Here is a 25,068-nt window from a genome sequence, read left to right as displayed (position 1 = left end):
TGTCATTTTACTAAAATTTCTCTTTTTTTTTTTTGTTTTCTTTTGGTGGCCTGTGCCAGGTTCGCTCAGCATTCTTTGAGCTGGCTTCTGCTCTTTGCCAGTTCTTGCCTGAGCTGGTGAAGGCTGAAGCGGCGAGAGCTTGTCCCGCCGTTCTTCTCAGCATTGACGACAGCGATGCAGTGGTGTGTCCCGTGCTTTGGGAAGCCGTGCTTTATGCCATCGCCACTATTGAGGTAATGTGGGACACCTAAGCAGGAGGCAGCTTTACTTGAATTTAGCTTTTCATGAAGTGCCACTCTTCTCTGTGTAGAATTAGGAAGACAGTCTCAACTGGGTTTTCTTTATGATTAAAAAAACATGAACTTATCAGTGTTACACACTACTTCTGCCTCCCTAAGGTTTCCGTGTAACTTTCAAATATAGCATCCAGCATGTCTGAAAGTCATGATTGTTTTGCTTTAAGGTTAATTTACTTAAACTTAACTTTGAATAAAAATAGTTACTAATAAGTGAAATAACACATCGAACCTTTTTTCTTGTTTAAAGACAGTTACAAAAATGACCGGCGTTATATTTTTTGTTTGTTTGTTTCCCCTTCTAATTTAGTGCTGGGTTCTATAACTTTTTGTTTCTTTGTTTTAAATTTTAAGTGAAATACCAGCTTTGATGAATTTTATTTGCAGGATGATTGGTGGGCCCATAGACTAGGATATTTTGGGGTTTAATTGTGCAGATCTCTTTTATAAATCCTGGTATAAACTGTTACAGTTTATGGGAGGGGGAAATTGCCAAGGCATTTTAGAACCATCAGAAGATTTTTAAGGGGAGTTGTACAGTTAGTGGTGCTTTTAAAGTTAGGATTTTGAAATCATTGCTTATTCTTGATAATAAGATCTCAGAATTAAATACAAGACCTGTTACAATAATTATTTTTATGAAGCATCCTTAAATCATTATTAAACAGAAGTGTTTAATTGCAACTTGCTAATAAGGGAGGTCCATTGATTTTAAGCAGTACACAGTTTTATCACAGTAACTTCTTAGATTCACAAGCCAAAAGAGGAGGAAAGTGATTACTGGCAAATAAACTTGAACTTTGTAATAAATTGCATCAGCAACAAAACGGGGAGGTAGATTAAATGACTACTTCAGGAGTTCTTCTAAGGCAACAGATTCTCATTTAATTTATAATAAGCATATTTCTTTCTATAGGACTGTTGGAGTCATGTAAATGCCAAAAAGGGAGTTCTACCAAAGCTGTGGACAGTGCTTCGAGAGGGTGGACGAGGACTCGCTACTGTTATATACCCAAATCTCTTGCCATTCATTAGCAAGGTACCTCCTGGAATTACAGAACCAAAGCTGGAATACTTCAGAACTTTTTTCAGTGCTCTAATTAAAGGGTATGAACAACAAATTTATTTATTTATGTATTTATTTTAAATAAATCTCTTCTATGCTTGGAAACAGGATAGCTAATAATGCATTAATGCTTTTCAGCATTTAAAGATACACAACATCTCATTTGGCTTGATGGTATTTAACTATGCATTAGTCATTTATGTGAGAAAGTGATACTTGAAAATCATATTTTTAAAACACTTAACTTGCCAAAACTAGACCCAGTCTTTTGTGGCTATCCCTGTTGTCTTAAGCTTCCAACCTTCTTTTTACTTGCCTAAGTTTCTTATCTTTCTTTGTCAAAGCTTAATGTTTTAAGTTTTAAAGTGAGAAATTAACTTAAAATCAAGCATGGCTTTGAGGGTATCAGGAATTTCTCACTGGTGTGTGATTAGTACAGAGGTTGTTACAGATCAGCATTGTGGTTGTGAAATTTCCGATATGTAGAAACTTTAATTCTCCTGATACTGTTCTTTAAAAGTTTGGAACTGCCACCGTTTTTTGCCTTGTTCTTTAAAAGGGAGTGGTGGGGGTGGGGGGCACAGTTGAGGGAGGGGGAGAAGGAAGGAAAAGGGGGAGGGGGAACCCAAAACCAAGGAACCAAAACCTTGTGGGCTGGGATAAGGATAGTTTACTGGAATAGCAGAGAGCTAGTAATAACAACAGGACTTTATAGCAAAATATAAGAGACTGGTGATACACAATGCAGTTTCTCACTGAACCACACAGCTCAGGCCGTACAGCTCAGAGCCATCCCGAAACTGGACCATCCCCAAAAATCACGTGCCCAGGAGCTTCCCGCTCCTCCCCACACCAGCCCCCCTTTATGCTGAGCATGATGTAATTGTTGTGGAATACCTGCTTTGGCCAGTTTGGGTCACCTGTCCTGGCTGTGTCCCCTCCCTTCCTGTTAGTAGGGAAATATGAATAACTGAAAAGTCCTTGATTGCTTGGCAACAACTAGAAACATCAGTGTGCTGTCAGCACTGCTCTCAGGCTGACTCCCAAACACGGCATTCCATCTGCTGTTAGAAAAGAAATTAACTCCACCCAGGACATAAGTTTTATCAGGTGCCTGGATTTATTGTTTGGACTCTGCAAATATGTCAAGTTGAATTTAGTTTGTTCTGAATCCTATGACTCCATAGGTTCTATGTTCTCATATTGCCCAGTCTGAATAAGAACAACATAACCAAGCTTACGCCTGTTACATCCTCGGTGGTTCCCTCAGCAGCGCGGGTGGCTGAGCGTGCCCTCCCTCCCTCACGTGTTGCCTTTCAATAGGTTGTCGAGTGAGCGAGCAGTAGCCAGCCCTTCAGAAAGTTCTGCCATTATAACTGCATTTATGGAATGTCTGCGCTTTGCCATACTCCAGAAGATAGATGAAGATGATGACCGAAGACAAATTCATCAAATGCTTATATATGACCAGGTATTTATCAGAAATTCTTAATATGGTTGTGTGTACGTTTAATAATTCAAAGTTAAAGGAAAATGTAACTTTCTGTGATTATTTACTTTGAAAGTTTCATTAGTTTTTATGGAAAAAAACCAATCTTACTGAATTTAGCCAGTTTTTTCCTTCTTATAAAATTGTCCCTTTTCCTGTGCAGATTGAATTAAATTTAAAAAGAAAAAAAAGTATGCCACCCTGTATTTTAAGTGTTCAAGCAGGTATAACTCTGTTTTTTTTTAATAGCTACAGGAGTTACAGAGCTTCCTGGTGTTCTAAAGATTAAAATTATCATCTAGTTGGATCACTGTTTTCTAATACCTTTTTTTGTCTTTACAGCTAATTCCTCTTACTGATGCTGTACTTCGGGAACCCAGGTTACAAAATGGGCCATTCTTCTACCAAATAGCAGAAATGCTGAGCTCCTGGGAAGCTAAAGCAGAACATCCCGATGATGATGGCACAGACGAAGTTTTCCAAAAACTGTTGTTAAATTTTTGGGACCATCTTTTGAAAATGTGTGTACTTCATGTTGATACGTTGGATGCTGATGAGAAATCATTGTTTGCCATATGTGGTATGCTGGAAATTCTTCAGAATCCAAAGCCTGCTACAAACCCAAAAAAAGTAAAATCTGTAAAAATCAGATTTACGGATGAGGATGACTCTGAAAGAAACCAAGAGGATGGAAAGCTCATGGAAGTGAGAAGTAGTGACTCTGAAATACAGGCTGACTTGCAGCATAGATCTCTTCTCAGGAAAGAACATTTAGAGAATTTAGTCTGCAACCTTGCTGAACTGAGTATTGTGTACGTCAATGGACGGAAGTCAGAACAGCATTTGGAATTTCTTTCTGCCCTGCTCAGTTCCTTTTCCTCAAACAGAGTTTTTCAGGTGCTTTTAGAGCAGGGAGATGATGCAAACCATGCTCAAGATGATTCTCAAGATGAAATTAAAACTCATCGTGAAAACCCCTCTGTACAATTTCTGTATATGAATTTAATAACGTGGCTGAAGGAAGACTGGAGGAAAGACACCCATTTTCTGGTTGATATTTTGTACAGTGTACTTAATTGTTGCAACAGTAATGATGAAAGGAAAATCATTCTTGATAATTTAATGGAGGTATGCACTTCTGCATTTTATTATTAGCTTTTATAAAAGTGACTACTTTTGGACTGTGGTTGGTATTTTATCTTGGGGATGTGAAATGGAAGATACACTACACGAACTCGGTTAAGCTCAGCATAAAGAAGGTTGATTTAGAAGAGGTTGACATGACAGTGTTGGGGTAAAAGGTTATATCATATGCCCCATTCTGTATAGTATAAAACATTAAAAAAACCCAACCAAACATGAGGATTTCTCTGTTCTTGCTTCTTTATACAGTGTGTCTTTTATACTAGTCATTGGTTGTCTGCCTTAGATCAATAACTGACTGTCTTTCTATGTGGTAGAGAAGGAGTTGGAAGCCAGAAATAATATCATCAGTAACTTTGTTACTGAAACTTTGCAACTTCTGCTTATCCCTGCAGAAAATAAAGCTGTAGAAGAAACAAATTAAAATGGCATTATATGCTTCCTGTCCAGGAAAGAATTTGTTTAATATTGTGGAATTTTGTTTCCCTTTGCAGATGGATCTGAAATGGGTTGTTTTTCTCCAGATAATTCAAAAGGTACCTCTTAAGACTTTTTTGGGTTTGTTTTGCATAGTTTTGAATATTGTTAGCTTTGAGAGTTACAGGAGTTTGAATTGCTGTTTTTATTATTTATTTAAGTATCATAATTTCCATAGTTTGAAAGTCTTATATTAGTTTCAGAATGGTGTTTGGCTTAACTGCATTTAAGTATTGAGACAGTCTTAGAAATGAAATGATGATACTAAACTAAAAGCATCTTTGTCCTGTCACTTTGTTTTTTGAGCTACAGAGATCCTGATTTGTCTCTGATCACCTCCTCTAAGCTAGAGAGAGTGGAGTTGGGTATTAGACCCCTAATTTAAATGATTATTTGTGTCATCGCTCTCACATCGTGCTTACAAGGAAAAGCTATATACAACTTTTTTTTCACACAGGACTTTTGAGAGACTGGCATTTAAGTGATTGCCTGGCATGAAAAGTCAAGTGTATTATAACTTTTTTGGATAAAAATATGTTTATTTTAGGAATCCTGAGTTTTTAATGTTTTGTAACTTATAATGGCTCACCACCAAAATAATGTTTTTCTGATTTGTAACTTCCCATTTCTCTTTAAAGAGGTTCAGATGCTGTTAATTTTATTTCAGCCAACCCGGTCATCCAAAAGTTACCTTTCTAACTCCACTGTGGGCATTCCTGGAGCTCTGTAGTTGAAGAGGAAGAGTAAGAGCTTTCAAATAGTGACTTGTTTCACTCTAAAGCAGAGGTCTGGCCTAGACATAAGTTGCTGTCTCTGACCAAAAAGAAAGTTGGGGGATTGTTGCAGATGTAAACACCTAAAGACTTACTGTTTAAGATAGAGAATGAGAGTTGCACCTGGTGTGTGCAGGTTTGACATAGTAATTTTATGCTTAGTGAGTAATAAAAGTTAATGCCCTTAAAAGATAATGAGAATTATTTTCTTCTGATTCAGGCGTGCTCAAGCACAACAAAACTCGCCTTAGTCTCCGACTGGCTGAAAGGAGATACACTTGGAGAAAGACTGGTAATGCTGGCAGATGATCTGTGTCACCTGGGTTTAGAACCTGTAGCAGCCTCATCAGAGTCATCCTCTTCGGAAAGGTGGACCCTCCTGAGCTTAGTGTTGTCTCAACACATTAAAAATGGTAAGCTTATTTATTCCTTGGAATTTAAAGCATAAATATTGTGCTTGTGGTTTGTGCTTTTTGTTGTGTTTTGTATTTTTTTTTAACCTGAGGCAATTAACCATTTCCAACTTAATTTTGTGAACACTAACCTGAAGCAGTGAAATTGCAATTTTTTTGGTCTGTGTTTGCAAACAAAAGTCAATGTTTGTGAGTTGGGAAAACTCAAGGAAAATTATTGATGTGCTGATATTAATAATAATATATTTTTTTAAACCATACTACCTGAAATTTACCTTCAAACTAGAACATCAAAAATCAATGGCTGTGGACCCATGCGTGCATGGGTAATTGCCTGTTACAGCACCTGTGAATTGCTTTGAGCCTGTTCCAGTTAGATTCACGTTTTTTAAAAACTGCTTGTGCACAGTTTTGCTGGATATGTAATCTATTTTTTATTAAAAACATCCTGTTTAATTTCTTCCTTGCATTTTGTGGTATCTGTGATACAGACTTCAAGCGGAGTTCAACTTTCTTGATGTTTTCCATGTAAAATTGCCATTTGTGTTTTGGTAAACTCAGCAGTGCTTTGACTCTTCAGGTAACATACATCAGTTGATCTGAATGCTGAGCACATGTGCGGTGCTTTCAAGTTTCAGAGATCCACACAGGTTGTTTGTTGGGTTGTTTGGGTTGGGGGTTTTTTCAGTACCTAAAGGATGATAATTTATGGTAAGTTATTCCTAGTCATCAAAACTGAAACTTCACAGAGCCATAGCAGTGTTTTGTAATACTGAATGATTAACTGATGCCATTACAAATGAAATTAAAATCCAAAAATTATCCAGTATATAAATACCAGTAAATAAAAAGTATATATAGGAAGAACACAGTTGTAACTGTATGTATTCATTGGTAGGCTCTGAACTGTTAAAATTCAGAGATCTTCAGTCATTGCAGTGGCTCCCTGTTAGTGGCAGATTGGTGCTCAGCAACAAAAAGGGGACACAGGTTATTAGGAGCTGCTGTGAAAAGAACAGAGGACAAAATAAAATTATTACAGCATTGGTGTGTCAATACCTTGAATACTGCCTGTAGTTTGGTCACTGCAATGCTCTTGTCCACTTACATGCTTTTGAAAAAATGTGTGATAGAATTGGAATGCACCTGTAGAAAGAAGGCAGGGGTGGTTAGGCAAATGCAGTGACTTCTGCTTGTAGAGGTGACAAAACTGCGTAGAATTTTCCAGCTTGCAATGAAAGTGAGGGTGCAGTTGTGGTAAAGAGGCATAAATTCATAATTTGTATGGGAAAAGCAAATAGGAAGAAATTTTTCATTGTTTCTTTAAGCAGAAGAGCCTGAGGTTGCCTACAGATGTTCAAATAGCAGACTGGAAGAAAGAGAAAAGTGTGCTTCTTCATACAGTTCATAATTAGATACTGGAATTTACCATGGCAGTGTGCTGTGGAGTTTAAGGATAAAAGGGATTAGCCCACATAGATCCAGTAAGAGCAGGACTGAGCATATTCATGGAAGGTTGGTCTGATTGGGTTAGTTATACACAATGGTCTGGTGTACTCTCTGGCTCACAATTGATTGCCAGAAGCTTGGAAGGTGTACAAGTGGAAGAGATCCCCCTGCACTTACTCTCTTCTATATACCTGCTGTCTAAGGTGCTTCAGGTGGTTTGGAGAAAGAATGCTTGGCAATGTGTAGCTTGGGCTAGCTGATCCTAGATGATTGTGGACTAAGAAAGTGCATTTAGGTATACATTACACTGAAACTACTTTGCACTTTATTTTGCGTGCAAAATCATTAAATAAAAGCAAATCAGTAACATACATTCATGTGATGTCTTTGATGATCGTGTTTATCAGGTAATCAGAGCATGCTGTTGTCTTCCTCTCCCCATCAGAATCTTTGATTGGTGAAACTTTTGTTGAAAGGATTATTGATAAACTTCAAGCAGCTCTGTGTAAAGCTAAGGATCTTTCTGAAGCCGGGAATACTGGACCATCAGTATCTTTCATCTGTGATGTAGCCTCAAGCTTTTTCAGCTCAGTGAAAGAGTGTTTACTGATGCCATCCTCAGAAGACTTGCTGCTTACCATATTCCAGTTGTGTGCTCAGAGGCAGGATGCCACGCACTTAACAGGTAATTTGGAGAATGAACTTTGACTTTTTTGTAGTTGTTTATTATATTTAAATTCTTTTTCATTAAACAGATTCAAGTATGTAGTAGAATAATACTGAGTTCACAGACATTGAGCAGTTGCAGCTGTAACTGACACAAAAATTTGTGCTTTTAATTTGTCAGTGGTTGCTACTGAACTTTGTCCTATACAACTTTACAAGGATTTTTAACTTCTTTTGATGTTGGTATCCCTGTGCTACAGCTATCTTTGAGGCTGTGATATTTCACACTTTGTGGAGTGTTACATGAGTTATTTATGGTCTATGAAGTACAAAGAATGAGATTTTTTTTTTGTTCATTCTGCAACGTGGTGATCCTATGAAAGAGAGGCTTAATTAAAGATACATACATTTATTTTGAAGCAGTTTTAGTCAAGTTGCTCTGACAACTAGTGACACATTCCTGTCTCCACTAGCATCTCGTTTGCAGACTGAGATCCTGATAAATTGTTAAATGCATTTACTGACATAGAAAGGAGGAAATGTTGCAGTGTTGTCATAGGAGTGAAGCAGAACATCACTGGCCGAAAACCACTGCTGCTTTGGAAATGATTATTGATGTTGTAACTGTTCAGTATTTTCAAAAAAGTCGCTGATTTTGAAGACCATATGAACATGTGGAGCAGGACCATCACTTTTATTCTCAAAGAAATACTACCTTTTTGTCAGAGTTCATTTAGAATTGTTTTGCAATAACAAACCTGTATATTTGCCTGTGATAGCTACTTCATGTAGCTACATAGAAGAGAGAATTCTTTTCTTGCTCTAGGACCTTTAGACATGCAGTCATTGCTGTATGCTGTAATTTGAGTTTACCTGTTTGTGGTGGGTTTGGTTGCCTGTGTGTTGTTTCTTGTTGTTCTCTTCTTTTTCCTACAATAGATTTACTTGTATGTAAATTAAGACACACTTGGATGTGTGGTGTAAATTCCCTTGTGCGTCAACTTCAGAGTAAGCCGAAGCAGAGCACTTTTTTGCATAAATCTGCACTGTGGGTCAAGAATCAAATTCAGTCTTCCTCTTTGGATGTTAAAAGGTAACTGTGGTGTACATGTCCATTTCGTAATATGTTGCTCTCCAAAGCAAACTTGGATCAGTGCTATACTATTAATTTATTCGGCATCTGTGTTACCTAGAGATTTGTCAGCCTGTCAGAGGTGAGAACTGTGGGTAGACCATAACTTAAAATGCCATTGGTGTATGTAGTGTGCCTGGCTGAGATGGGTTTGATTTTTCTCCCTACCAGTCCTCAACGCGCTGCACTGTGTATCAGTAGCCAGCAGGGTGTCGGTGACACACCAGTGTCTGGCTATTGCTGAGCAGTGCTGGCACCGCACCAAGCTGTCTCTCCAGCAGTTCTCCCCTGCCCCAGCAGTAGGCTGAGCTTGAGCAAGGTCCTGGGAGCAGACAGAGGACAGCTGTCCCAAACTGACCAATGGCGTATTCTGTACCATATGACGTCTGCTTGGCAATAAGAAGCTGGGAAATAAGGGGGGGAAGTGAGGGCATTCATGTTTTTACATTTATCTTTGGGAGCAGCCACTACATGTCCTGAGGCTCTGCTTCCTGGGAAATGGCCTGAAATCACCTGCTGATGGGAAGCACGGAATAACTTTTTGCTTTTGCTTTGCCTTTTGCTTTTGCCACATTAAATTGCCTTTGCCTTGACTCAAGAGTTCGGCATGGTTTCTTGTATCGTATTTTTCTTCCCTCCCTGTCCTGCTGAGGAGGGGAATGAAGGACCAGCTTGGTGGACACCTAGCCTCCAGCCAAGGTTAAACCACCACATCGTAGCATGTATATAACATTGTATCAAAATAAAGCAGCTTGCTTTTACTGGATAGGTGCCAAATTTTTTTTACAGTGTTTTCTCCTTTTCTCAGCCTTCAGATTTTGATTGCTGCAGTTAGTGATTTGTTGTCTAAGCTTATGGAAGCTGATGGACAGTCTGGATATCTTGTGGGAGCTTACATTGACCATGTGACACCTAACAAAACCGAGTGGGGGAAACTGCACGAGTCTCTATCCCCTGAGGTATGGAAATGATATTGGACTTGTGTGGTCTAGTCAATCTTGCCTCAAGTCTCTGTCCTTTTTTTAGTGATAAGCATTCTTTATCTTGATGTGTCACTAGAGTTCTGGATATGTATATGTCTCTGCAGGGGTTCTCTTCAGCCTCTGTCAATGACAGAGGACAAAATATCTGTTTATGGTCCCCTCCAGTACTTACGGAGAAAATAAAAATGTATGAAATTTTCCTTTTGTTCATGGAACACCAGCAACTCAGTTTACAAGTCAGGAATTTTGCCCAACAGAATATACTTTATGAAGCTGGTGTTACCTTTTAGTTCTCTTGTAAGATTTATTTTGTGAGAGGCAGCAGTAGCTGCAGAGGAGCAGGATATGCTGCCTATCAGAAAAATGCTGACATACTTAGAGTGGGGAAGGACAGAAATTTCCTGTCCAACCAGCAATCTTCAGTAACCTTAGTATCTCTCTTAAAATATACAGAGTTCTAAAGATACATATTTGTCTCTGCAGCAGCAATGCAGTTTCAAGCTACTGCTCTGTGTCTATAAGCTTATTTAATAGGCTCCAGTGGTTCATCTTCACCATTGTGCTTTTGGGGTTAATTTGTATCTTTCGTGTTTCTTAATAATTCTCAATTTTCAAGGTTAAACAGAACATAAGTCTTCTATGCGTCATTAAAATGTCAGGTTTTTGTTCATACTCTTTTTGTGCACTTATTACAGTGGATGCACAAACCTCTTCTGGAAGGAAGGCTCAGTATGAATTGTGAACCCTTGGGATCGTGTGTTAAGCGGTGTGGCACAGCTAAACTCCCCGGCCATCTGTGTGCTTCAGCCTTGCTAAGTAAAATGGTGCTGCTCATGTTGGAAAATGGTATAGTCCATGGAAATGGTGATGCTGAAAGAAAGAAAATTGACAGTATAAGTAAGTTACAACCATGGAACTTAAAGGAATTTACTCCTGTAGTACTTGTAAATTAACCCAAATTGATAGATAGAAATCAGTAGTTAAAGTTTGGCACATAGTATGAGAAATCAACCTGTCACCCCCTGCCCCCTCCCCGGATCTCCTTGAAAAGTGTGCACAAGTATAGCATTTATATTTCTAGGACCTTTTGAGGGTCCTAGCAGAATCTGGAGAAGTTTGAATTTATGATCAGCTTCTGAGTTGTTCATTGCCAAGACACGGGGTGCATTCGCATGAGTTGGTAATAGGAATGGTGTGCTTCCCATCAATTAAATGCCCTGAGTGTTTAGCCATAATGCAGCAGTTTTTCTTAATTCCACCAGGTAGAATCTTGTTTATTATATTTATGGAATGCATAAATTAAAGCAAACTTACAAATTAACAATCCTATCTCCAAAAGAGTCATTTTGATGAGAAGTGTGATTTTTCAGTGTAGGTCTTTGTAGGCTAATGAAGAAAACACATGCTAGCTATTAGCATCAGGTTTGCTTGAGGTTTGATAATTGTAGCTTTTCCTTCCTCTGTATTTTATGATGCAGTGGCAAACATCCTGTTCGTGCTCTGAAGCACCTGAGATTGAGTATAAATATCATTTTAATGCATCCAAAACATGTTTTAAAAACCAACAAAACCCTGACCTGAAACTTCTTGCTTATGCACTGAATATATTCAGTTGTTGCTTGTAAACAACTTTTGTTGTTTAATTAGTTGCAGAACTGTTGTACTCGTTACAATGGATTGAAGAATTGGAGAATCCTCCTTATCTGCTTCTGGAATATCTGCGTATGTTAGAAGAAATGCACATCACCTATGAGAAGTTCAGTACCCTCAGTAATACAGCTAGCCTTCAGCAGACAGTATTTGACAGGTAAGGACAAGTAAAACAAGCCTGAACTCTGTCTTCACATTTTGTGTCGTATGGAGTATTAGGTGCCAGCATATTTCCTGATGTCTATCGAGTCAATCTTCATCCAAATGCTTTTGTTGTGAGCCCTGCATCTGTGTGTTTTATCCATCGTCCTCCTCCTTTGTAGATCAGAGGAACATGGAAGACTCTGGTCCTTAACCATGGCTAAAGTGATCTGTGTGGAAAATGCTGTATCTTGTGAGAAGAAACAACTTTTCAAGACAACAGAAGGGTATCTTAATACTGCTGTCTGTAAACTTGTAGCTCCTTGCCAATGTTGATAATGTTAAATGATGCTGATTCTGATGAATGACAGCTGGAGACTGAAAATTTGGTAATATGTGTGTATGGTGTGTGAAACTGAGACTGTTTGGTGTGGGGATTTGGTTACATCACAAGATACTGCGTTGTTATGAAGCAACTGACGCTTTGCTTACTGGTTGAATTTTTGGGTTTGTTTCATTCTTGATATTTTGTTTGTGCGAATAGGTTTCTGCCGCTAACAGAGGGCAGACTGCATACACTTCAGTGTCTATCACCTTTTTTAATTGAGGAAGAAAAGAGAGAGCTTGTCTTCCACTGTGTGGCCAAACTTATGACGTGCACGCAGACAGAGCTTTCCAGCACTGATGGTGAGTGTGTTCTTACCTCAGTCCACTTTTGTTAGAGTTTAGAGCGTGGTTTTGTAATAATGTTTGCTTTTAGATAAAACTTGTTAATAAGAATAATATTGTTTTTCCTCAAAAGAAATGTCTTCCTCATTGGCATATTTTTTCTAGACTGTTTGGCATAGTAGTTTTCTGCCTTATGAAGGAAAAACAACCTGAACTGCCTGGTACAAAATTAGAACAAAAGGATTTAGGCTGGTATTGTTAAAAGAATTTTGTTAAGTCTATCTGATTTAAACACATCTGTAAGTATCAAAGTTTTCAGTTAATCATTTAGGCTTCACAGAGGATGCAAAAATATTCACATTATCAACTGGTAGTGTCACTGTTGTCTTTAGATGCTTTAACAAGAACTTTTTCTTGGTGAGTCAGAAGTGCTGCACATACACTTTCAGCAGCTTTTGAAAAATTACTTAGAGGTGATTGAGAGGTGCCACAATATTGCTTTGAATATCCTTTTAGAAAACCTTCTTATTTTCACAAATTTGTTGCTTTTCAAGAAAATTCTTTGGAAATGCTCACACACAGTTCTTCTATGTCAATTAAGTGTCACTTAAAAGAATGAACTTTTCTTATTTTTTCCTAGCATTGCTTTTGTGCTTTCTTGCACATACTCTTCTTGATCAGTCTATATAAAACCTTGAAAGTTGATTTTTTTTTTTGCTATTCTTTAAAAGGACTGTGTTTACTTAAATTGAAAAAAACCTGTCTTTGGTGGATTTAAGCTGTGGACATCTGTCCCTGGGCAGTGTCCTCAGGTTTTCAGGTGAGTTCTTCAAATGGATGCCCTCAAAGTGTTAGTGTCATGCAGCAATTGAGAGGAATTTTGAGTCTTTCTATTGTGGTACCTTCTCTAACTCCTGCTCTTCAGAGACTTAGAGTACTCCTGCTTAAGCCTTCCTGGCTTCCAGAGTAAGCTGGTGAACCGACAAAACATGTCTAGGAAACTTTAAATAGAAAATAGGAAAAAAGAATCCTCACTCCTCTCCTGCTGTGGAGTGCTCATTTGTAACATTATCCTGCTTTATACCTTTATTCACACCTCACAGTACCATTTACTGAATTATCTATCCAAATTATTGCTTAGATACTGATGTTAAGTTCAAATAAAATAATACAGTGAATCCACACAAGTACTAATATTTGGTTTATCTTGATGGTTAAGGCCTGTTGACTACAATATTTTTCCTATGCTATAGGAGCATTTGGGTGTCTTTCCATTTTGAACTCCTGCTTGAATGATAGAAGTATTGATTGTGATCATCTACTACCTGGAATACTAAAAATCATACTATCTTGGAAAAACGATAATGAAGACAACTTTCTCTTTAGCTGGTGGGTGCAACTTTGAGATAATTTAAATTTTTTAAAGTGCTAAAACAAGAATTTAAAAATACAGAGTGGTTATTAACTCAAAATCAACAAAATCAATTTCTAAGTTACAAACACCTTCTACTGCTCTAATACTGTGTTTTTAAGCCATTGAAGATCTGCATCCCTCAGTTCAGTATAGCTGTGTTTAAGAATCTGATCAATCATACTGAAGCAAGTTAGCTGAGCAGCTGAAGGCTGGGAAACTGGGAGCTTTTTTAAATGCAGCTGGATGTCAACTGGTTTCAAATCAGTTCAGAACTGATCAGCTTCTGTAGGTGTTGCTGGATATTCAGTTCCAAATTCTGATGGTTTATTTAGGTAGCAGAAAGAAAACTTGGATACTGAACTTGGATGTTTCTAAAATTCTGGACCTGAAAATGTAACTAGGAAAGCTTCCAGCGAGGAGTGAAAATATGCTGAGGTTCATTTGTCTTGAGTATAGTGAGAAAAATCCAGGCAACAACAGAGTCTTAAAATAACGTATGCTATGTGGACACTTCAGTACGCTTTTATTTTTAAACTTAGTAACTTAAATGATTATTTTTCTTGTATTGTTTTAATTAAAATTGCTAAATTTCATCATTTATGTCAGTGTATTACTTGACCAAATATGCAAATTGTGCAATTTTAGGAAACTACAGCATGCAAATGAGCAAGTAGCTCTGATGGGCTGCTTTGTACCTGTTGACTGACTGACTTAGTGTAGGGTTCGAACTTTGACAGAGCATCAAAAGCTGAGAGTGCAGAGCCTGGTGCAGGACTAATCTCTCCTAAGAGGAGGAGGGAGGAAAGGCAAGAGTATAAATGCTTGTGCCTTCAACATAAAGATATGTCAACTTTAGATATGTTTTTATTACAGCAATTTGAAAGAAACAAGTGCTCAGTTGCTCAGTTTCAACATAGAGATGATCCGTTACCTGCCCTTGCTGCTCAAGTATTCCACGGCTCCTTTGGCTGATAATGAATGGGACTTTGTCATGTGCTCCATGCTGGCTTGGTTAGAGGTAATAAGAAAGAGATGATTAACAGTGATTGTGCTGCAGCTCTTAAGAGGTTCCTCCTGATGCCCACTGAACCTACCAGACTGGTGTGGGGTGGGGCTATAAAATAACTGAGTTTTTATAGTCTTACTGGGCTGTTGGGTTGATGTGACATCGTAAATCTTTGAAAGCTTTATGTTAAAAGTTCACCTGTGTTTACTGAGCGGGTAGTTGAGTATGTGGATGATACAGTAAAGCATTGTGGAAGTTACACTACGTAGCAATTAAATTTGAACAAAATGCTTCAGGATTGCCAAGAGGAATGGAAATTGGAGTCTTGGGTCTTAGATTTTAGAACACAGTGGTCTCAATTTTAACTTTGTTTCATCTAAAGTATGTGTTAACTTTCTAGTACTTTAAAGTTATGGTCAGTATTAATAGCTGGGTACTCAACATGTCAAAGATAATTTATAAAGCATCTCCATCAAAATACGTGATTAAGAAAGTAAACTTTACCTACAGCATGAGTGCTAATGCTGCATCTTTACTTTTGGTGTACTCACCTATTTAGATTATTCCCTGCATATGGCAGAGATGCAGTCATCTCAGTTTAGCAAATATTTGTTACAATGTTAAAAGAATTGTACAAAATCCTTTTTACTTTAAGCTTTGACAAAGGCCATGTGTAGAACCACAAGCAATAGTACATCTCCTGTTTCTTTTCGTATATAGAGATAGAATTACCTCACTCTTGAAGTAATGTGATGTTTAATGTCTCTGGTAATTGGAGAGTATTTGGATATGTCTGCTGTAGGTCTCAGTTGAAAAAAAACCCGCACCCTTTAAGAGCAAAGTCTAATTTGACATAAAAATTAACTGAGTGAAAAGCAGCATCTGTGTTTCAGTATCTAACTGATCATGTGAAACATCAAATTATATCCTAACACTCTTAGAAAACAGGTCAGAGTGAACAGGTGTTACCTTATTAATTAAAGGTACAGAATCTTGTCCTCTAGGCCTGCCTCCCCCCCCCCCCCCCCCTTTTATCTTCTTTATTTTCTGTTTTGTGCCCTCTGTCTCCACACTCTTACAAGGGCAGCTGGAAGCTTCCTTGTCATCTGTCTTAGTCTCAGGATTCATCTTCTCGCTTATGCTGTATGTGCCTCAAAACTGTATTATTTTATAATTAACCCACACACACACAACCAAAACATAACAAATTTGTACGAAAAACTTGTCACATAGATTAAGTGCTTGGAAATATTTTGTAGTAGTTAATGGTACTCCTTTTTTTGGAAAAGTAGTAAGAATAACAACTTTTAAAAGAAGCTGCACATTTAACAATAATGTGTTGTCAGTTTCCTTTTGTGATCTGGAAATAGAAGTATGATGTTGATATGGCTTTGATGTTTGGGAGAGGAAAGTGAGAGCACTTCACATACCAAGGCTGGCTTACTTGGCTGCACAGGTGCTACAGAGCCGCTACAGCTGCTTACATTTCTACTTGAATCCACTTGGTGGCAGTTTCTTTCCGTCATTATGAAGATGGTCACATAAGGGAAGCGATCCAGCATTCGAATTGTGGCTTGGAAGTTAATTTCAGTAACGCTTTACTAAAGTACAGATCGCATTTTTAAACTCCCCCTGCCCCTTTAAAATGGTCGTTGTAATTGAGTCGTCTTGGAAGTTACAAGTTCTGGTATAGACAGGGAATGTGAACCATATTTTGAAGAAAATTTATGGTTAAGAACCCTTCCTCTTATTTTTTCCTCCTAGACAACAAGTGAAAACCATTCCCTGTATCATGTCCCGCTTGTGCAGATTTTCGCTTGTGTCAGTTGTGACTTGGCATCTGCCCTCAGCTCTTACTTTGAAGCTGCAGCTACTAAAACTACTGAAAACCTTCCTGAGAACTTGATCAGTGAATGGAAAGAATTCTTTTCTGAGGGAATTCACAATTTGCTGTTACCTTTGTTGGTGAAAGTCACAGGCAAGTATAAGGCAGGGAGGGTAATAGTGGTGCATGCCAGGCTGGTTGGAAATAGAACTTGACAGGACGGGGTTTTGAATTTATAGGAAAGATGTCAACACCGTTTATAAAACCTCACTTTTTTTAATATTTACATGCTAATTAGTATGATAACTGCACTTAACATGGTGAATCTGACAGATTCTGATAAGCACGGTCTGGGTTGTTTCTAGGAATACTTGTTTATGGTATCACAGCTGTATCACATTTTGTATCACAGCTTTTCCTTCTCTGTTTTAAATAGGAGAAACAAAAAATGCATCTGAAGGCTCTTTTCAGAACTCTGTATTGATATCTTTGGGTGAAGCTCTTACTTACATCTCAAAGGACCAGCTGTTGAACCATAAATTGCCAGCAAAGTTTGTTGCAGGCCAGAAGACGAATCTTCCAGATAAACTTCAGACTCTACTAAATACATTATCTCCACTGTTGCTTTTCCGAGCCAGACCTGTACAGATTTCTGTCTACCATATGTTGTATAAGTAAGAATCAACAAATTTTTCACTTTCCTCATCTCCATCTTCCCCCCCACCTCCCTCTTTTTTTTTTTTTTTTTTTTTTTTTTTTTTTTTATGCCATGGAACACATGTTTGTAGATGTAGATTTTGCAAAGTCACATTCTGGTATGGGAGAAAATCCTTAACTGAGCAATTTATGTTCTATATGGGAGGACATTAGGTAAATCCATGAATGCTAAATTTAAAAGTAGACTGAAAATATACTGAAAACTCTTACTGCAGTAAATGAAGATACAATTTTATTTTCTGTACCATAGTTACGTAGATATCAGTATCATAACTATAAAGCTATTTATTTTTAGCTTCTGTTTTAGCTTTCATAGAATCCTAAACTGTAAACTGAACTATTCCAGGCTTGATCTAGGTCTGATTGTATCATTTAGTATTTTGACACTACCATTATCTTTTACTTGTACTGAGGCATAAAGTTGCAATAGCTTTATTCTGATAGAGAAGTTAATTCTAGCATGATTTGGGAAGTGTATGAGGTCTGGAAAAGAACTGAGCAGGGCTCTGTGCTCGTTGGCGGTCATCTTTGTAGTGGTGACTTATCTCCTAAAGATTCTGTGGTGTTTTGAAAGGAATAATTGCCATTATGTTATTGCTCATCACTAATGTTGTTGTTGATAGGCAAAGAGCTATGCATCTCATCTATCAAAATAGTAAAAATAAAATCTGATTTGTTTTGCATATTTCTATAGATTAATGCCTGAATTGCCTAAATTTGATGATGAAGATCTCAAATCTTATGGCGATGAAGAGGAGGAATCAGCATTGTGTGTATTTTTTCTCTGTGGATTTTTATGATTGCTCTCTGTATTTTTAAAATGTGTTCCAAGAGTTGAGATTTGCAGCAGAGTAGTTGTCTGACGGGAGACATTAAAAGAAAAAAAGTGACATATTGAAAATACTCAATATAATTGGTTAAATCTGCCTTTCTGCTAAAACTGGAAACCGTATTTTCAGTTATTTTGTGGGTCCAGTTACTGGAGTAACTGTATAATGTTTGCTTTATATTGTAAAGACTTGTAAGATTTTTACTGGACTGCTGTATCCAGAATGTGTCCAGCTGCACAGGTAACTTCAGTTTCCTGTAGCTCCAAAATTGAGCTGGGTGTTGAATCTGATGAAGTCAGTGGTTTGAGGAGGAACAGCAGTAACAGATTTTTAAAAATAATTTTTATTTGGTTGGTTGTTTTTTTTTACCTCAGCCCAATATCTTTCCTTATTATGGACCTGCAAAAGGCTTTTTCTAATCCAAACCCAGCTGTCAGTGATTAAAAGATCCATTGTTGGGTTGCTCCTTTGTTGGTGTGACTTGACAAACAAATGCAGCAAGCAAACCAGCTGTCCATGATGTAGGTTAAATCAGCTCAGCCACAGACCACTTTCAAACTAAGTGATCAGCATGCAGTTTCTATTTACTTTGCAAGAGGTAAAACCACCAACTGTCCCTTTCAGGGAAAAAACCCCTAAATCTTAAAATCTGTCCCTAATATGTGAATCTGAAAGTAAATTTTCCTGCAATAAAAGGTCCCCTTTTATGTTCTACATACCAGGTTTTACTGATATGACTTTTTTAGTAAAGCTACAAGTATAAATTCAGTTAGTGTTTTGCTCAGGGTTTGATTTTACTATGCCAGATAACATTTTTCCATAGATCACCTCCAGCAGCTCTTATGTCTGTCCTCGCCACTCAAGAGCTCTTGCTAGAAAACATCCTGGAGTGCATTCCAGTTGGAGAATTTGCAGTTATTCAGCCCCTGAGTGATGAGTTCTGCCTTGTTCTGGGATATCTGCTCACTTGGAAGTTAACATTAGCGTTCTTCAAAGCAGCTTCTTCTCAGGTATATGTTCTGAGACTTTCTATTTTAACTGAAGTTCTTAACATACTTATTTGGCTTTAATCTTGAAGTTTCATCCAGCCTTTTTTATTCTTTAAACTATGTATCTTCCTATCTCTTGTTTTTGTGGAATTGTGAAAGCATCAATAGACTTAGATTTCTGCACTGCAATAGTTAAGGGTGGTATGACAGGAGTAATAAGGAATTAAGGTTTATTAATAGATGATTCTTTCTTGCATTTTCAAAGAAACTTGCTGCATTTTATTGGCATTGTAATCATTCAAAGCGATGAAGAGATCTGAATTACTCTTCTGAACACTTGTTCTGAATCACAGTCTTGCTATTCTTTCCTACAGGATGATATTTGTATTATTTACAGAGTAAGTGATATTTTTTTAAGTCTTACCTCTATTTTGTGTTTGTTTCTTTGAACAATATCAGCTACGAGTTCTCTACTCACAGTACCTTAGAAGAACTAAAAGCTTGAATAAACTGCTGTATCACTTGTTCAGACTTATGCCTGAAAACCCTGTCTTTTCTGGGCCAACTTCAGAAGTTCCAAATAAGGACACTAAAACTTACTTTACTGAAGAGCTTCATTTAGATGTGAAAGGTTAGTGAAAAATCGCATTTCTGCATTTGAGAGAGTTTTGATAATGCTGAAGTTTAAAACGACATATTTAGAAAATCATACCTATGGAACAGACACAGATGCATACATACATTCACAAATATCTGGCTAGTGTTCCCCATCTGAAGCTTAATCAAAGTTGAAGTGTTTATCAGAAGAATCAAGGAGAACAAACAAACAAACCAGGGAATGGGGAGATGATTCGCTTTGGGCAGAAATAGTGCATTGCTGCTGTCTGAATCCTGAATGTCTGTGAAGGTCCAAAATAGTAAAAATGTCTGATCTATTCTGGGACTTTTCCATTGCATCTAGAGATTTTTTATTTTCTGATGCTAAATGGAATTTCTATTTTTCTCTTGTATTTTAATAGATAAAAACAAATTTGAAAATACTTTAATATGTATTTTTTTAAATGTTTGAGACAAGAAATTGTGTGGTGTTTTTGTCAGGCTATTTGGAAGACCCAGTTGATTAATCATGATGAGAGACTTTGTTTAGCTGAGACACATGATGAAGGAAATTAGTTTTTAGAGTGATTTCATTGAAATTGTTATTTTATGTACATGTATAGATGTAAACAAAGAGACTGGATTTCCATTTCTTAGTGATGTTTAAATAAAAAAAACTTGGAGAAAAAATTATCTGGATGACAGTAAGATTTACTGACATGACATCCCAAAAGAAAGATTTCCCTTACCTCTGTATGGATGTCTGTAGAGCACTGCAAACCTCACACATGGTCCAAACATCTGTTTGTTCACTCCAAAGTTAGCATTTTTTAATTTCTGGAATATAAAGTGATTCTTGATTTCTGGTAGTCCACTTAGAATTCATCTCTAAATTAGAAGATGAGTTCCCAGTTGTGAAGTATTAGTCAAAGAACCAAAGAAACCAGACTGGTGGAGGAAGGCAGGGTCAAACAAGCACTTGCAGTAGGAAATTCAGGAACGTGTGTGTGAAATTCCAGTTACCACAGTTATGCTGGTTTAAAAGTGTTTGTAGGTGGTGTGGAGGAACCAGCATGGGTGCCTGATGTGTTAAAAGCATTTCAACATCCTTTCTTTCCCTCCCAGGGACAGGAGTCCTGTCATCCCAGATTCCACACCTGGCCTGCTCCGTGTACGGTATCACACTGAAGGACTTGCCGGCCATGGTCAGGCTGTGGTGGAACAGCTGTGAGAAACGAGTCTTCAATGTTGTAGATAAATTTACAAGCAGATATGTCAGCAGTGTGCTTTCTTCACAGGAAATATCTTCTGTTCAGACTAGCACACAGCTATTTAATGGCATGACGGTTAGTAAGACTTTTTGCCCTTTTTTTTAATTGACTAGGTTTTTTGCAAACATTTTAAGAAATGTTACTTCTTAGAATCAGACTGTATTACAGTGTTTTATACATTTGCTGATGCCTGATGAAAACATACTTGAGCTTGGTGTTGATACATTAAATTCATGTTTGTCAGTATTTTGTTTGGGGGTAAAAAAGAAAAGAATGGGGTTTATGATGTTGGGGAACTTGTAGTTAAGTGGAAGATAAATTTACTACATTTTGGTTTATTTAAAAAAATATTCATTTAGTAGATTGAAAAGTGGCTGGTAATTTCTTTTTTGTTTGCAAAGATATGAGTGGATTTTTATTTTCTTTGACAAGGGTATTTTCCTGGTCTAAGAAAATTACTTAATGTGCATAGTAAAGTATTTCTGTTTTATATATAAAGACTAGAGATGGTGTATGTCTCTCTGTGGAGTTTTTTAATATGTGCATTTTTTTCACAGGTAAAAGCTCGGTCTGCAGCCCGGGAAGTCATTGCTACCTATTCAGTTGATGATATATTTATTGAACTAATAATACAGCTTCCATCAAATTACCCACTGGGATCCATAACAGTTGAGAGTGGAAAGAGGGTTGGTGTGGCTGTACAGCAATGGCGCAATTGGATGCTGCAGTTAAGCACGTATCTTACACACCAGGTGAGTTTAGAGAAAGCCCATAGTTTTGAAAACTTAAGAGTCCTGATAATAGAAAAGTGTTAGAGATTCACAGAACTTCAGGAGTTGGAAGAGACCTCAAAAGATCATCTAGTCCAACCCTTCTGCTAAAGCAGGATTATCTAGAGCAGCTTGTGAAGGATTGTGTGCAGGTGGGTCTTGAATATCTCCAGAGAAGGAGACTCCCCAGCCTCTCTGGACAGCTTGTGCTGGTGCTGTGTCACCCACAGAGTGAACAAATAGTTCCTCATGTTGAGATGGAAATTCCTGAGTGCCAGTTCATGCCTGTTGCCCCTTGTCCTGTCACTGGGCACCACTGCAAAGACTCTGGCCCCATTTAGGTACTTATAAGCATTGATGAGATCCCCTCTCAGTCTTCGGCAGGCTAAACAGCTCCAGCTATCTCAAGCTCTTTCAGCCTTTCCTCATAGGAGAGATGCTCCAGTCCCCTCAGCATCCTTGTTAACCCTCTTCTGGACTCTCTCTAGTAGTTCCTTGTTTTTCTTGAACTGCGAAGCCCAGAGCTAGAGACAGCACTGCAGACGTGGCCAAGGCAGAGAAGATGGGGAGGAGAACCTCCCTACTCCTAGTTTTGTCTTAGCAAACTTGTTGAGAGTATGCTCTGTGCCCTCATCCAGGTCATTGATGAGTGTGTTGGACAAGACTGGACCCAGTCTGACCCCTGGGGCACTGGCTAGCTGCAGGCATCCAATGAGATCCTATACTGCCTCTCTCAACCCTAGTATTCCTAGTAATCCAATATTACTTAGTTCAAAAATCTTCCTAGAATTGGTCACTGTTTACATCTGCTTTCCTTCAGATGCTGAAACAGAGAGGTAAAATTATCTACTCGATAAGTCCTGCTAAATCCATTGCCAAAGTGGAGAGTTTAGATCTCTTAAGAGATGGGCCAGTGTGTGCCCCATGTGGCAACTATAATTTGAAAAAGAAAACAAAACCAAAACCCCAGAAATTCTGTAAAAGACTTGTGGCTGCTGAAATTGCATCATTTGTGGTTAGAACAAAATAAGATAGTGATTGAAAATTCTAACATCTCCTTACAAGTGCTCCTAAGTGCATTCTTTTCATCATGACGAACGTTCACATTGCTATAGATTAGTCTGTCATATGTATTTTGTGTTTTGGCTTTATACATTACTGTGTATATTGCATATAATTTTAGATTATAAAGCCTTCAGGCTCTGTTTCCTTCGTGTGCTTATGAATAACAGAAATAATATTCTACAAAGAATTCTACATTATTAACAGCTCCTTTCCCTCTGTTAGAACGGAAGTATTATGGAAGGCTTATCTTTGTGGAAAAATAATGTGGATAAATGTTTTGAGGGCGTTGAAGATTGCATGATCTGCTTTTCGGTCATTCATGGTTCCAACTACTCTCTTCCCAAAAGAAGTTGCAGAACATGCAAGAAAAAGTTTCATTCAGCTTGCTTGGTAAGTACCTAGACTTGGGGTTGGTTTAGTGGGAAAAATACCCGTTTATAGTTTGAACCAGGAACTTCTTTTGTTACACCATTATGTCATTGGAGTATCTGGGATGAACTGAACTCCTAAATTGTTTCTATGGATTTTACACTGAGCTGCAAGGGCACGTAATGAGAGAGGGGCTGCTGCTTCACAGAGAGTTAACATCAAAAGGACAGTTGCAAAGGTATAATACAAGCCATTACATATAGGGTGTAGCAATGGCATCTTGTTGATATCAACCAGGTATGGGAATAGAACAAGTTACACTTAATTTATGCAGCTTGCTATTTAGTAAACCATAGTGGTCTGGATAATTGACATTTAACTGTATCCAAGTCATCCCAGACTTTGGCTGTATGGTTACAGAGTAACCTAGAACAGGTTGACATCTGTTAAGGCTGTACAAGGGACAAATTGGTACTGCTTTAGAAACACTAGCTTTTTATTCTAGAATGGGTCTGGGTGAGAATTCATCAGGTTTTTTAGAATAGAACTTTAGTATTGTGGGTACAATATGTGTATATACATATAGAAACACATATGCATATAGGAATGCATGCTTACATATACAAGTGGAGACCTTTTTTTTTTTACTGAGTCCTGTTTTCTTTAAAGTGTAGTCAATATGTTGATAGTTATTCATTAGCAAGTAATGGCTGTTATTGGTGATAAACAAGTGTTCCTGATATTCCACTTGTGTGTGTATGTCAAACCATTGTATTTCTCTTTCAGTACAAGTGGTTCACATCCAGCAACAAATCCACCTGTCCGCTCTGCCGAGAGACGTTCTTCTGAAATAAAACTGTCTGACATCTTTCTGTGAGCTCAGTAATACATGAAAAGGAGGCAATAAACTCTGTTGAAAGAAGCTAACTACTTGGAAGTAATGTCAAGTGACTTGAAATTCTTGACTAGTGGGATGAGAGACACATTTACCTCTGGACTGTTTTTTGTAAGTTTGAAGATTCTTTGATATCAAGAAATATATAAGAATAATTTATTTTAATTTGTATATTTTTAAGATACTGAGATGTTAAAAAGAAAAATCAGAAATAATGCAGAGTTATGTCTGAAAAGTGTTTAAGCAACAGCATAGTTGATAAAAACCTCTTATTTTAGGTATGTTCTAACATGGTGTTGTGCACTTAACCCAGATCATGCCTCTTAACATAAAAGGTGATTTTAACATAGGTGGTAAAAAGATTTGTTTTGATGATAGTGTTTTCGTAATAGCTCCTCTGATGGGGCAAAAAAGAATGTTAGATACGAAGGCCTATGGAATTAGGGTGACAGCCTGTGAAAAACAAAATTAAACATAGCATGCTCTAAATTAGTATGTTTATAAACTGAGCTTTCACCTTTAACAGTCTCATCTTCCAGAAAAATGCCAATCCTCAGCCATCCAGCACCCTAAAAACATGAAAACTGAAAGCCCAAGTTAAGTGGAGAGAGTACAGTCATTCCTGCATGACAGTGACACACACTACCCATTTACTGACAGTTGATTTTAAGAGGAGGTGTAGGCGCTGATCAGTTCTTGTTTCCTTATTTCAGTCCATGCCTTCGTTAGCTGGCAAATTAACTATCCCTGAACGTACACTGAACTTCCTCTGTCCCATAAGAATGATGTACTATACATTTTCTCATGCTTTTTTTTTTTTTTAAAAAAGCTGTAGCATATGAATATATTATTGGATGGTAGATTTTCAAATTTATAGTGGATTTCTTTGAAAAGCCAGTACGGGGTGGGAAATAAATAAATTTTCTCCATCTCTGTAGTGTCTGGGTTGCCGTCTCTTCCTGTGTGATAAACT

General features: G+C 37.6%; 1 protein-coding gene across 1 annotated transcript in view; it reads left to right on the top strand.

Moving 5' to 3' along the window:
• LTN1 (listerin E3 ubiquitin protein ligase 1) overlaps nucleotides 1–24,409 on the top strand; it is a gene marked incomplete at its 5' end in the record, with an annotated part of 31,293 nt that extends 6,884 nt beyond the window's left edge. Inside the window, 24 exons of the mRNA XM_084261143.1 lie at nucleotides 60–233; nucleotides 1,213–1,403; nucleotides 2,686–2,833; nucleotides 3,194–3,979; nucleotides 4,489–4,530; nucleotides 5,465–5,657; nucleotides 7,552–7,791; nucleotides 8,712–8,865; nucleotides 9,713–9,863; nucleotides 10,583–10,784; nucleotides 11,535–11,694; nucleotides 11,861–11,965; nucleotides 12,223–12,365; nucleotides 13,601–13,736; nucleotides 14,635–14,779; nucleotides 16,532–16,745; nucleotides 17,029–17,266; nucleotides 18,004–18,078; nucleotides 18,963–19,149; nucleotides 19,588–19,759; nucleotides 20,851–21,071; nucleotides 21,554–21,748; nucleotides 23,054–23,221; nucleotides 23,987–24,409. Of these exons, the coding sequence (XP_084117269.1) occupies nucleotides 60–233; nucleotides 1,213–1,403; nucleotides 2,686–2,833; nucleotides 3,194–3,979; nucleotides 4,489–4,530; nucleotides 5,465–5,657; nucleotides 7,552–7,791; nucleotides 8,712–8,865; nucleotides 9,713–9,863; nucleotides 10,583–10,784; nucleotides 11,535–11,694; nucleotides 11,861–11,965; nucleotides 12,223–12,365; nucleotides 13,601–13,736; nucleotides 14,635–14,779; nucleotides 16,532–16,745; nucleotides 17,029–17,266; nucleotides 18,004–18,078; nucleotides 18,963–19,149; nucleotides 19,588–19,759; nucleotides 20,851–21,071; nucleotides 21,554–21,748; nucleotides 23,054–23,221; nucleotides 23,987–24,049 (4,503 nt within the window). The 3' untranslated portion in view covers nucleotides 24,050–24,409. The remainder of the gene's footprint in view (nucleotides 1–59; nucleotides 234–1,212; nucleotides 1,404–2,685; nucleotides 2,834–3,193; nucleotides 3,980–4,488; nucleotides 4,531–5,464; nucleotides 5,658–7,551; nucleotides 7,792–8,711; nucleotides 8,866–9,712; nucleotides 9,864–10,582; nucleotides 10,785–11,534; nucleotides 11,695–11,860; nucleotides 11,966–12,222; nucleotides 12,366–13,600; nucleotides 13,737–14,634; nucleotides 14,780–16,531; nucleotides 16,746–17,028; nucleotides 17,267–18,003; nucleotides 18,079–18,962; nucleotides 19,150–19,587; nucleotides 19,760–20,850; nucleotides 21,072–21,553; nucleotides 21,749–23,053; nucleotides 23,222–23,986) is intronic.
• Between the last annotated feature and the right edge of the window lie 659 nt (nucleotides 24,410–25,068).

This window comes from Gallinula chloropus, assembly GCF_964237585.1.
Source record: "Gallinula chloropus genome assembly, chromosome: 1".
Lineage (NCBI taxonomy): Eukaryota > Metazoa > Chordata > Aves > Gruiformes > Rallidae > Gallinula > Gallinula chloropus.
This window is presented reverse-complemented; position numbering and strand designations above follow the sequence as displayed.